General features: G+C 50.2%; 1 protein-coding gene across 1 annotated transcript in view; it reads right to left on the bottom strand.

Moving 5' to 3' along the window:
- The window catches only part of ASB1 (ankyrin repeat and SOCS box containing 1), a 107,741-nt gene that overhangs the window by 49,641 nt on the left and 43,970 nt on the right, over positions 1–14,130 (bottom strand). Inside the window, exon 2 of the mRNA XM_082260890.1 lies at positions 7,724–7,865. Coding sequence (XP_082117016.1) covers positions 7,724–7,865 — 142 coding nt within the window. The remainder of the gene's footprint in view (positions 1–7,723; positions 7,866–14,130) is intronic.

The raw sequence follows: 14,130 nt of genomic DNA, 5'->3' as shown, positions 1-14,130 counted from the left end.
TCTATATTTGTACAAAAATTATTTGTATATGTGTTGAATGGACGAGAGTTGTTTAAAAATTCCACTTGCTTTTAATTTTAAAATGAATATAAATTCTGAGCAAAAACCACATACACTATTTGAAGAGTCGTTTGATCGAGAAGTTTTCTATTCTGCTCCTTCAAATTTTCCTGTCACTGTGGTTTACAATGAACACCGAAAAGACCCCACTAATGGTTAGAAAATCGGATGAATGTTTTTAAAAAATTTCTAAAAAAAAACGGAATTTTTGTAAAATCTTACCTGTAAAATTCCTTTCTCTGAGTCCTCCGACGGTCGCCGCCTCTTCATATTCGTCACATATGGGGTATTAGACTTTGCTCCGAAGGAGTAGCTAGGCAACAGAATATGTTAACATTAAAGCTTTTAACATATCCCACCCTCAAGGGGTGGTCCCCTCAGTCAATACCCTCCTACTTCCTGCAACCATATCTCAGTTTCAGTGGAAAAGCAGTAGAGTATACAACCAAACCCCAAAAGAGGGGCGTGGGCGGCGACTGTCGGAGGACTCAGAGAAAGGAATTTTACAGGTAAGATTTTACAAAAATTCCGTTTTCTCTTACGTCCTCCGACAGTCGCCGCCTCTTCATATTCGTCACATATGGGGACGTCCCAAAGCAGTGCAAACATGAGGGGTGGGAAACGCATCCGCGCCGAAAGGCAACGCAGTCTCCGCATCAAAGAAAGGAACCTTACCAAAGGAAGGAAACCAGCTGGGCTACAGGAAAAATAATTGCTCAACAGGAGCAACAACCCAGGAAAAGACAAAGAACCAGGGGATAAAAAAACTTATCCCAACAGCCAGAGGTCCCCAACAAGGGACCCTAGGGAATTGCCGCACTAAGAACCTTGCGGCCAAAAGAAGCATCCGCCGATGCCTGAACATCTACTTTGTAGAATTTTGTGAAAGTGTGTACGGTCGACCAGGTCGCCGCCTTACACACCTGGGCTACAGAAGCCCCATGACGACAGGCCCAAGACGTACTCAGACATCTAGTAGAGTGCGCCTTCACAGGCACAGGGGGAACCTTCCCCTGCAAGGCATACGCCTGTTCAATGGTCTGCCTGACCCATTTGGCGATGGTAGAGGCCGACGCCGCCATGCCCTTCCGAGGACCCTCAGGAAGAACAAACAAGGAGTCCGTCTTTCGAAAAGACTCAGTCGATTTAAGGTAAACCCTTATCGCCCGAACAACATCCAAAGAATGTAGTCTCACCTCTGGATGTTTAGGCTTCGCGCACAGCGAAGGCAAGACAATATCCTCATTAAGATGGAATTCCGAAACTCGCTTCGGAAGAAAAGAAGGATTAGGTCGTAAGACCACCTTATCCAAATTAATAACCAGACACGGAGACTTGTAGGACAAAGCCGCCAGCTCCAACACTCTGCGAGCCGAAGTGATCGCAACCAAAAAGGCGACCTTTTTGGACAACATAGACAACGAGATCTCCCTGATCTGTTCAAAAGGAGCACGTTGTAACACAGATAGAACGAGATTCAAGTCCCAAGGGGGCAGAGGATCCCTCCTAGGAGGAACCAGATGCCGCACTCCCTGAACAAAAGTGCCAACCAAGGAGTTGGAAGCCACGGGACGTTGAAACAGAACGGCCAGCGCAGACACCTGACCCTTTATCGTAGCCAGCGCTAAACGCTGATCGACACCTGTTTGAAGGAAGGACAGCACTCGGGAAACCGAGTACGTGCGGGGTGAAAACCCCCTGGACTCACACCAGGCAAAATAGGCCTTCCAAGTACGGTAATGAACCTTCCCCGAGGAAGACTTCCTCGCATTGATCAAGGTATGAACGACCTCTGGGGAGAGACCCTTCTCCTTCAGGACCTCGGTCTCAACAGCCAGGCCGTCAAAGCCAGCGACTGTAAAGCAGGATGGTATATCGGCCCTTGAGACAGGAGATCGTCTCGAAGAGGCAGACGCCACGGGGCGTCGACCGCCAGATTCACGAGGTCTGCGTACCAGGACCGGCGAGGCCAGTCCGGTGCCACAAGAATCACCGTGCTGCGTTCCGAGTGTAACCTGCGAAGGAACCTGGACAGCAACTGAATCGGTGGAAACGCGTACATTAGCTTGTACTGATGCCACGGGGCCACTAACGCGTCCGATGCGTCTGCCCAAGGGTCGCGCGTCCTTGCCACGAATCTTCTCACCTTGTTGTTGAGACGAGACGCGAACAGGTCCACATCTGGAAGACCCCACTTCGCGCACAACATCTGGAAGACAGCCGGGTGGAGAGACCATTCCCCCTGATCCAGGGTCTGGCGACTCAGATAGTCCGCCTGCCAGTTCTCCACCCCCGGAATGTGCACCGCCGTTATCGCCGGGACATGAGTCTCGGCCCATGACAGAATGTCGGCCACTTCTCGAGCCGCTCGGGCACTCCTGGTGCCCCCTTGGTGGTTGATGTAGGCCACCGCCGTGGCATTGTCCATCTGCACCCGAACCGGGCAGCCCTGCAGCCGGTCCGTCCAGCGATGAAGACAGAGATTTATCGCACGCAATTCCAGAATGTTGATCGGAAGGGAGGACTCCCCCTCCGACCAAGTTCCCTGGGCGGACAGGACGCCCAGAACACCACCCCAGCCCGACAGGCTGGCATCCGTGGTGATTACCGTCCACAAGATAGGACGAAACGACTTGCCCCCGGACACCATCGGGGACTGGAGCCACCACAGAAGGTCTCTTCTGGTGCGATGACTCAACGAGATTTGAAGATCCAGAGATTGAGGTCGCCCGTCCCACATGGACAGGATCTCCGCTTGGAGACCCCGCGTGTGAAACTGGGCGAAGGGAATCGCCTCGAAGGCCGAGACCATCAATCCCAGACATCTCATGCACGTCCGCAGAGACGAGTGCGGAACGTCCCTGAGGGACCTGACTTTCTCCTGAAGAGTTCTGAGTTTGTCTTCCGGCAGGAAGACCTTCGCCCGCACCGAGTCCAGGATCATTCCCAGGTAGGGAAGACGAACCGACGGACTCAGTGTCGACTTTGGAAAATTTATCGTCCAACCAAACTCCTGCAGAGTTTGCATCGTGACAGACAGGTCCTTCTCCAGACCCTGGCTGGTCGCAGACCGAACCAGAATGTCGTTCAGATACCCCAGGACAGAAATGCCCTGGGCTCTCAATAATGCCAGAACCGGTGCAAGCACCTTGGTGAAAATCCGCGGAGCCGAGGCGAGACCAAAAGGCAACGCCACGAACTGGTAGTGATCCTCCGCAATGGCGAATCGAAGGTACCTCTGGTGACCCTCGAAAATGGGGATGTGAAGATACGCATCCTTCAAATCGATGGAGGCCATGAATTCCCCCGGAACCAGGGCAGCCACCACCGACCGCAGGGATTCCATGCGGAACTTGCGAACCCGCACCGAGCGGTTTAGAGCCTTCAAGTCCAGAATTGGACGAACCTTGCCCTCCTTCCTGGGCACGGTGAACAGATTGGAATAAAACCCCCGAAATCTGTCCCGATGAGGCACCGGAACCACCACTCCCTGAGCCCTCAGGTCCCGCACCGCCAGGTGCAGGTCCCGTAAACGCTCTGGAGACAGTTGAAGATTTGAGGAAAAAATCTGCTCTCCGGCCGAGAGAGAAACTCGATCTTGTAACCAGATCGAACGAGCTCCTGAACCCATCTGTCCCGCACGCGGGCCAACCAGGGTTGAAGAAAACCGAGCAAGCGTCCCCCCACCCCAAAACTGGGTGAGGGCGCCCCTTCAGGCCGCACTGTTATGGGCTGCGGATCCGGATTGACCGGACTTCTGTTTCCCAGACCAGGGCTTCTTCTGAGAGCCTTGACCTTTGAACGGTTTGCCCTTGTAGTGCGACCGAAAGGCACGAAAGGACCCCTGAGGGGGCCGAAAATTAGCATGCTTCTTCCCAGAAGCCCCCTTAGCCTTGGGGAAATGGGGCAAGAGAGTGCTCTTACCTCCGGTGATCCCCTTAATCAACACATCCATGGACTCCCCAAAAAGGCGAGACCCATCATAAGGCAGATTGGCTAAGGTCTTACGTGAAGATTGGTCCACCGACCAACATTTCAACCAAACCAGGCGGCGAGACAACACCGCCACGCTGTGCACACGTGCAGCCAACAGGACTAAGTCCAAGTCCGCATCACACAGATACATGACACCCTGGTGGATTTGATCCACCATATCCAGGGTCGCCGGCGAGGCCGAATCGGCCACTAGGACGCGCCTAAGCATCTGCGTCCAACTTGCGACAGCCTGGGCCGCCATGAGAGAGGCAAACAGAGCCTTAAGCATAGAACCAGTAACAGAGTAAGTATGACGGGCAAGAGACTCCAATCTCCTATCCGTGGCATCACGGAACACTGGGGAATCCTCTGCAGGAATCGCAGTGGATTTGTTCAAAACCGCAATTGCGTGATCCACCGGGGGTAGCACACACCACCTTTCATCAGTGGAAGGCGAGAAAGGATAACGCAGCTTGAACCTACTTGGCACAGCAAAAGGTTTGCGTAGATTGCGCCATTGTTCCTTAACAGCGCGCTGAAAATCATCATTGCAGGGAAAAACCTGCGGCGTCCTGCGTTTTCTCTGCGTCCCATAAGCCGCCAAGGCAGCGGGGGGACACACTTCATCCTGCAAACGCAGCGTTTGTTTTATGGAAGCAATCAATTCATCCATGATTGCAAGCTCTTCAGGCGAGCCAGGGGGAGAATTATCAACCCCTTCAACTTCAGCCTCCACCTCGGACCCCACTAGATCCAGGGAGGAGCGGGACCCCGATAAGGAGACCCCCGCCATAACAGCCCCATCACCTTCACCCTCAGAATCAGAGGAAAGAGAAACTCTGGGTCTCTTAGTAGATTGAGCAGCCACCAGCATCTGCACCTGAGCAGCAAGGCCAGCCACAATAGTGGCTAAATCCCCCCCCTGAGGGGGAAACAGCGGTCCCCTGGCTTTCCACCAAGGCGGTAGGAAATTTGCCCTCCTGAGAATCCATTGCCCCAATATCAAATGCCGGATAATAAAGGGTTAACTGCCCCTTTAACCACACACACAAGCACAATGAGACCCCCACAGGGACAATAAAACTGACACAGGCAATGGATAAGAAGGATATAACCTGAGGAGACCCTCGCCGCTGCTGCTGCCTCGATCGGTGTTCCGGGAGAAGAGGAAGTGATGAGACATTGAAACTGAGATATGGTTGCAGGAAGTAGGAGGGTATTGACTGAGGGGACCACCCCTTGAGGGTGGGATATGTTAAAAGCTTTAATGTTAACATATTCTGTTGCCTAGCTACTCCTTCGGAGCAAAGTCTAATACCCCATATGTGACGAATATGAAGAGGCGGCGACTGTCGGAGGACGTAAGAGAAATTTAGTTTGTGTATGGCCAGTGACAGCAGACGCAGGTTGCTTGTATCAAACTACATGCCTGTTAATAAGGGAGTCTATTGTGAATATTATATATCAATCCGGTCTGAAAATTTGCAAAACAATGTTTTAGGTTTTTTAGAAATATTGATCTCTGATTCTGATGTACCACATTTAAACCTCCAAAAATACATATACCGTATATACTCGAGTATAAGCCGACCCGAGTATAAGCCGAGGCCCCTACTTTTACCACAAAAAGATGGGAAAAATGATTGACTCGAGTATAAGCGTAGGGTGAGAATGCAGGGTGGAGGGCATGGTACAGGAGAATGCAGGGTGGCTGGCATGGTACAGGAGAATGCAGGGTGGCTGGCATGGTACAGGAGAATGCAGGGTGGCTGGCATGGTACAAGAGAATGCAGGGTGGCTGGCATGGTACAGGAGAATGCAGTGTGGCTGGCATGTACAGGAGAATGCAGTGTGGCTGGCATGTACAGGAGAATTCAGGGTGGCAAGCATGGGGCACAAGAGGATGCAGGGTTGCGGGCATACTAGTGCGGCTGGGTTTCACTTAAATGTTCCAGAGGCGCCTTCATTTTAAAAATGGCGCCGCCTGGCGCCGACACGTCATTGCGCACGCGCCGCCGCCGCTCGGGAGAGCTGGTATACGTTCGGCTATTTCCGACCTGTCCCGAGCTGTGGCGGCGCATGCGCGGTGACATGTATATGCCGGGTGGCGCCATTTTTAAATCTTAAACACGTCAGAGCGGCCGGGAACTTTTTTTTTTTGTTGACTCGAGTATAAGCCTTGGGGTACGTTTCAGCACAAAAAAATGTGCTGAAAAACTCGGCTTATACTCGGGTATATACGGTTTCTGTCTCAGTGGATTAAATATCCAACTATATAGCTGGATATTTATATTTACCACTGCATATAGATATTCAAGAATATTAACTAAATTATACACCGACCGTTTTTTTTTTTTGAGGTTTTAATCCGATTAGTCGATTAATCGAAACAATCGGCCAACTAATCGATTATGAAAATAATCGTTAGTTGCAGCCCTAGTCACATGCTGATAGAAATTTGTCCAGTCCCTGCTGAACTGACCAATTTGCAAGCAGTGTATGGCCATTTTATAAAAACTGCAGTAGATAGAGTTCTCAGTCTTATCAGACAGACTGTACTGGGTCAAAAGACTTTGATGGGCAAATGCAGCAAGCTTTTCACATCAGCTTGTCGAACTTGCTTCGACTGCTTATGCATTCTCAGTCTTTTATGCGGAGATAAGCAGTTCTAGAGCAAAAAGGTCCATCGACACTGGCCCTAAAACACACTTTTCAAGTAAATGTAATACATACATCACGAGTGCTAGAAGCTATACAGGTCTACTTATATACACTATATTACCAAGAGTATTGGGACGCCTGTCTTTACACACACATGAACCTTAAAGCCATTCTAGTCTTAGTCTGTAGAGTTCAATATTGAGTTGGCCCAAACCTTTGCAGCTATAACAGCTTCAGCTCTTCTTGGAAGGGTGTCCACAGGAATGTTTAACCATTCTTCCAGAAGCGCATTTGTGATGTCAGGCACTGATGTTGGGACGAGAAGGCCTGGCTCGCAGTCTCCACTCTAATTCAGCCCAAAGGTGTTCTATAGGGTTTAGGTTAGGATTCTGTGCAGGCCAGTCAAGTTCCTCCACCCCCAGACTCGCTCATCCAGGTCTTTATGGATCTTGCTTTGTGCACTGGTCCAAATCATTTGGAGGGGGGGTATGGTGTGGGGATGTTTTTCAGGAGTTGGGTTTATGGCCCCTTAGTTCCAGGGAACATCAGGGAAAGCTTCAGCATACCAAAACATCTGGAAAAATGTCATGTTTCCAACTTTGTGGGAACAGTTTGGGAATGGCCCCTTCCTGTTCCTACATGACTGCGCAACAGTGCACAAACATGGTCCATAAAGACATGAATGAGCGAGTTTGTGTTGGGGGAACTTGACTGGCCTGCACAGAGTCCTGACCTCAACCCGATAGAACTGGAGCACTGGGCTGTGAAGGGGGCAGGAGCAGCCGGCTCCAGCACTCAGAGGATCACGGTAACATCAGCCAAAAACGGGTCAAAGGAGTGCAGAAGGAACTGCATTCCTTTGATCCATAGGAGAACTACAAATAAAACAAGCTTTGGCACAGAACCAAACTTCAACTTAAGATTTCAATAATAAAGAAAGCCACAGTCTTGTAGGGGGAACCACACCGCCAGTGTGTACAAATTCTCTGGCAGCTCATTTTACTTGTCTATACTGTCTCAGGCATACCTTAGAAATCTCTCCTCTTGCAATAGTGTCCTCAGTGTAACAATATCCCCCACACAGGCAGCATTATGTAGCAGTGTGTCCTGACACTGCTCCAGTTCATGGTCACAGTACTGGTCCTGCAGCCAGGCTTTTAAGTTGCGTCCTGCAAAAGGCCCAAATTATTAATTTAATTATTTTGATTAATGACAGTAAAAACACAAATCTTTTATACTCAAATGAGGAGCATTAGGGAATGTATACATAGACACGCATACAAAGACACACACATAGACACACACACACAGACAGTGCAAACATTTTGGGCAGGTGTGAAAAAAATGCTGTCAATTAAGAATGCTTTCAGAAATAGAAATGTTAACAGTTTTTTATTTATCCATTAACAAAATGGAAAGTATATGAACAGAGGGGAAATCAACATGGCAGACGGATTCCAGGAAGCAAATGCTACATGAATCATTTGCCTTACTCAAGATGGTTTTAGCCAGAAATGCTAGGGGAGTGTTTTTTAAAGTGATTCCTCAACTAAATAAAGCATTGAGACATGGATGGTTGGGGGTAGTTTGCTTTGAATATATAAAATGAATTAAATAGTGTTTTTGGTTTGTTGTGCTCAGATACAGTGAAGTCCCGCTTAAATTTACTGCATTTTTTCATACCTGCCTAAAACTTTGGCACAGTAGTGTGTGTGTGTATATACCGTATTTCCCCCAAAAAAAGACCAGGCCTTATATTATTTTGGCACCAAAAGACACAGTAGGGCTTATTTTCGGAGTAGGTCTTGTCGTGCAATGTGCTATCTTCTCTCTCTCCCTGTCTGTCAGGAATCCCCTGGGCGAACCTAGTAAAAGTGGTTGTAAAATCCTATAATCTACTCTATTACGGTTTTATATAATGTCCAGTGTGTTTCTGTAATATAATTGTGTGAAATACCTTCGGTACAGTGCCGCTCGGTGCTCAGCTGATCTCCCGCTGCTCTCCTTCTCTTCTCATAGCTCTCAGAGGGGGATATCAGCCCCTCCCCTCTGCAGTGCTCAGAGTGGGTCACGGAAGAGCCGAGTATTATATTATGAAAAAAGGGGAACCCCCAGGTTTGTGGGACTATAAATGCGACTGATCACTCAAAATGTTGACGTAAATAAAATTTTAAATGCTTTATTATTGTAATAAAATAACAAAAAACAAAATAAAAAATATATATATACACAGATATTTTCCATTAGATCGTCATAATGGTTTAATACATACCACTTAGTTCTTCAGTAAACCGAGAGGAGCTGTATATGACTAAAACCTGGTGGAGCACACCAGAGGAGAAGAGAATGCCTGGTTACAGGTCAACATGTGTTGTAGGCAGAGTATTTAGAAAATAGTGGAAACAAGCCGTGGTAGAGCACATCAGTGGGCACCACAATGATCACAAATGGTCCAGGTAAATTCCCGAAGGGGGATTGTTCAGGTAAGTAGTATATGGTAAAGTCAAGACCTGGGATATAAAAAGTATACATCAGTACACAAGCAGGATCAAAAGGATAGAAAAGAAGCCAAAGGAAAAGAAGGCGGGATACTAATATAGTCCAAAATTACCTGGATTGTACATAGGTTGCCAAGTGGAGAGAGGTTGTATAAATCAAAATTTGCGTATTCAAAGTCAATCCCGAGTAGTGGATATGTATATATTTAGGCCCCATGCACACGGGGCGTTAGAAAAAACGTGCGTCAAAGTTAGTTCTGACGCCGGAAAAAGCAGCTGTAAAAACGTGCTTTCAGTAGCTTTTTCCATTGGCGTTATTGCACATTTTGCCACGTTGCTTTTAGCAGCGTTTTTTTCTGCCTCCATTCAAAATCAATGGTTCCCTATGGGAGCCTATTGATTTGAATGGAAGTCGCACCGCAAGTGAGAATCTTAAGGGGGAACTCCACGCCAAAATGGGAAAAAAACGGCGTGGGGTCCCCCCCAGGTTTCAAACCAGGCCCTTCGGGTCTGGTATGGAATTTGAGGGTAGCCCCACGCCGAAAAAACGGTGTGGGGTCCCCCCCAAAATCCATACCAAACCCTTATCCGAGCATGCAGCCCGGCAGGCCAGGAAAGGGGAAGGGACGAGCGAGCGGCATGGGGGGGTGTTGGTGCTTTGGGGCAGGGGGGGGCTCTGCACCCCCCACCTCAAAGCACCTTGCCCCCATGTTGATGAGGACAAGGGCCTCATCCCCACAACCCTGGCCGGTGGTTGTGGGGGTCTGCGGGCAGGGGGCTCATCGGAATCCGGAAGCCCCCTTTAACAAGGGGGCCCCCCAGATCCCGGACCTCCTCCCTATGTGAATGGGTATGGGGTACACTGTACCCCTACCCATTCACCCCATAAAAGGCAGTGTGTGGAAATAACGACAGGAGACGTTTTGGAAAGTTTATTAAAAATCTTCATCTGTTCTTCTCTGGTCTTCTCCCTCTCCTGGTCTTCTGCTCTTTTGCTGTCCGTTCTTCTGCTCTTTTGCCCTCGGCTCTTCTCTTCTTCTTCTTCTTCAGTAAGGATATGTAGACTATCCTAACCAAAGTTTGTGAAACCAATTAGATGGAAAGTGTGAGTAGAATAAGGAGATGTACCACCACTCCCAAATCTCATCAGCGTCTATATGACCGTACTTAGATTAGAAAACCAGAATGATATAGAGGAGAGTCGGAATTCTCAACTGACAAGGAGTTGGAACAGTTTATTGTTGTATCAACCAAAGATAGGTAGCTATCCTTTGTAAAAGTATTATAAAGAGTACCAAAATTAGATATTATGTAGCAGGGAAAAGAAAACAAATTCAAATGGTCAGATGGTCAACGCTGTGAGATGAGAGGAATGTGTCCATGAATCTTACCACCCAATTATTTAACCATACTAGAGAGGGAGGAAGGAGAAAAGAAGTGTCCGCCAATGTGATCATAACTGAAAAGTATATAAGAGTACTGGAGGTAATGCTGAGAGTTGTAGATAAGCCTAGATTAAGTTACCTGTATATTGGTGTTGGGTACGGCATCCTCTGCATACATTGCAGGGACTCGCCGGTAAATAAGGCGTCCGATGGATGCCGGCGCATGCGCACCAGTGTAGGAAACACGGCGCATGCGTGTGCTGGAGCCAATCCGATCACTCGTCCGAGGAGCGCACGACACGCCCCCACAGGGTCGCTCCGACTTAGAAAAAGGGTCCTGTACTACTTTGGGGCGACCTGGAGGCGACTTGCATTGACTTCAATTATATGAAGTCCGTGCAAGTCGCGCCGAAGTCGCGGTGCACGCTGTGCACCGCAACTTCACAGGTCGCCCCACAAAGTCGGATCGCGCCAGTCTGAATGGGCTGTTAAGAGAGTATGATGTAAAAAGGTGAGACCAATACAGGAAAATATATATGTGTCCCAATAATCCACATCATAGAATGCAGTATTAAAAAAATTTTCCACCGAATCCTTGTGAATAACCAAGTAAGTAGAATGGCAAGACAACGCTGCCAGTTCTGATACTCTGCGAGCCGAAGTGATCGCCACTAAAAAGGCAACCTTCTAAGACAGCAGAGGCAACAATATCTCCCGGATGTTTTCAAAAGGGAGCACGCTGTAACACGGACAGAACCAAGTTCAAGTCTCATGGAGGCAAAGACTCCTACCTGGGAGGAGCCAAATGTCGCACACCTTGAATGAAGGTGCGAATTAAGGAATGAGACGCCACAGGGCGTTGGAAAAAGATAGCCAGTGCAGACACCTGGCCCTTTATTGCAGCCAGCGCCAGGCGCTGGTCCACCCCAGACTGGAGGAAAGCCAACACTCTCGACACCGAGTACGACCGAGGGGAGAACCCCCTGGACTCACACCAGGCGAACTAAGCTTTCCAGGTCCGGTAATAGATTTTACCAGAAGAAGTTTTCCTAGCCTTGATCAGGGTAGGGATGACCTCAGGGGAGAGACCCCTGTCCCTCAAGACCTGGGTCTCAACAGCCAGGCCGTTAAAGCCAACGACTGTAAAGCTGAATGGAAGATCGGACCCTGAGACAGTAGATCTTCCTGCATTGGCAGGCGCCACTGCCAGGTGAACAACGTCAGCGTACCAGGACTGGCGTGGCCAGTCCGGCGCCACCAAAATCACCAGGTGCGGTTCCGAGGCTAACCTGCGGAGGAACCTGGACAGCAACTGAATCGGAGGAAAGGCATACATCAGACGATACTGATGCCAAGGGGCCACTAACGCATCCGAGGCGTCCGCCAGCGGATCGCGTGTTCTTGTCACGAACCCTTCCCACCTTGCAGTTTAGACTAGATGCGAACAGATCCATGTCTGGGGATCCCCACTTCGCACACAGCATTCTAAAAACCTCCGGGTGCAGGGACCATTCCCCCTGGTCCAGGGTCTGGCGGCTCAGATAGTCGGCCTGACAATTCTCCACACCCGGAATGTGGACTGCCGAAATTGCCGGGACATGAGTCTCGGCCCAAGACAGAATGTCGGACACCTCCCTGGCTGCTCGAGCACTCCTGATGCCCCCTTGGTGGTTGATGTAAGCCACCGCGGTAGCATTGTCTGACTGTACCCGAACAGGACAGCCCCGAAGTCGTTCCGACCACTGGAAGAGACAGAGTCTTATCGCTCGCAATTCCAGCACATTTATCGGGAGGGAGGACTCCTCCTCCGACCAAGTGCCCCGGGCAGACAGGTTGCCCAGGACTCCACCCCAGCCCGACAGGCTGGCATCCGTGGTAATCACCGTCCACACCAACGGACGGAAGGACTTGCCTTCCGCCACCGAACGGGGACTGGAGCCACCACAGAAGAGCCAATCTGGTATGACGACTCAAGGAGACACTCAGATCCAGGGACTGAGGTAGTCTGTCCCACCTGTCCAGGATCTCCGCTTGGAGAGCCCGCGTGTGAAACTGTCCTCCGGAAAGAACACCTTTGCCTGAGCAGAGTCCAGAATCATTCCCAGATAGGGAAGATGAAACGATGGAGACAACGTTGATTTCTGAACGTTGATGGTCCACCCGAACTCCTGGAGCGTCTGTACTGTAGTGGACAGATCGCGCACTAGGTCCTGGCTGGCACGTGATCTCAGAAGTAGATCGTCCAGGTAACCCAAGACCGCAATGCCCCGAGCCCTCAGCAGGCCCAGAACCGGCGCCAGCACTTTGGTAAAAACCCTTGGTGCCGAAGCGAGACCGAAAAGTAACGCCACAAACTGGTAGTGGTCCTCTGCGATAGCAAACCGTAGGTACAGCTGATGACCCTCGAAAATGGGGATGTGCAGGTACGCATCTTTTAGATCTATCGAGGCCAGGAGTTCTCCTGGACCCAAGGAGGCCACCACCGAACGGAGAGACTCCATACGGAACTTCCGAACACGCACAAAGCGGTTCAGCGCTTTCAGGTCCAGAATAGGACGCACTTTGCCCTCCTTTCTGGGCACAGTGAACAGACTGGAATAAAACCCCCGAAACCTGTCCCGATGAGGCACCAAGACAATCACCCCCTGAGCAAGAAGGTCCTGTACCGCTTGGTGCAGGTCCTGCAGACGCCCCGGAGGCAAATGAAGATTTGAGGGAAAGAATCTGTCCCCGGCCGGGAAAGGAATTCGATCTTGTATCCCGATCGAATGATTTCCAGAACCCACCTGTCCGATATCCGGAGCAGCCAAGGTTGGAGGAAACCGCACAAACGTCCCCCCACCCCTAAAAACGGGTGAGGGCGCCCCTTCAGGCAGAGACGGACAGACCCGCCGAGCCAGCATTGCCTGACTTCTACTTACCCGCCCAGGGCTTCTTCTGACTGCCCTGGGCCTTGAAGGGCTTGCCCTTGGATTGGTTCCGAAAAGGCACGAAAGGACCCCTGAGTGGATCTAGGCGCAGAACCCTGCTTGCCTCGAAAGGACTTGTTCTTCGGGTTCTGGGGCAGCAAAGTGCTCTTGCCCCCCGTGACGCCTTTTACCAGGGTATCCAACGCCTCGCCAAAAAGGCGAGAGCCAGCATAGGGAAAATCAGCAACTGTTTTCCGCGAGGACTGGTCAGCCGACCAGTTCTTCAGCCACATCAGTCGCCGGTTAAGTACCGAGACACTAGAGAGGCGTGCTACTAAAGGGGCCTCATTCAAGGCCGCATCACACAGATACATGATTCCCTGGTGGATTTGATCCACCATTTCCAGCCGGGCAGGCGGAACATCATCAGACACGAGGTTGCTCCTAAGCACCTTAGTCCAATCAGCCACCGCCTGAGCCACCAAAACGGACGCAAAACCGGGTCTGAGCAACGAGTCCGCCACCGTATAGGTGGACCCCAACAGGTCCAAGGATGAGCGAGACCCTGAAAAGGGCACGCTCGCAGCAGCCATATCACCATCTGAATCAGAGGAGAGAGACAATCTGGGCCTCTTTTTAGCA

Source organism: Pelophylax lessonae (assembly GCF_965119305.1).
Source record: "Pelophylax lessonae genome assembly, chromosome: 6".
Classification (NCBI taxonomy): domain Eukaryota; kingdom Metazoa; phylum Chordata; class Amphibia; order Anura; family Ranidae; genus Pelophylax; species Pelophylax lessonae.
This window is presented reverse-complemented; position numbering and strand designations above follow the sequence as displayed.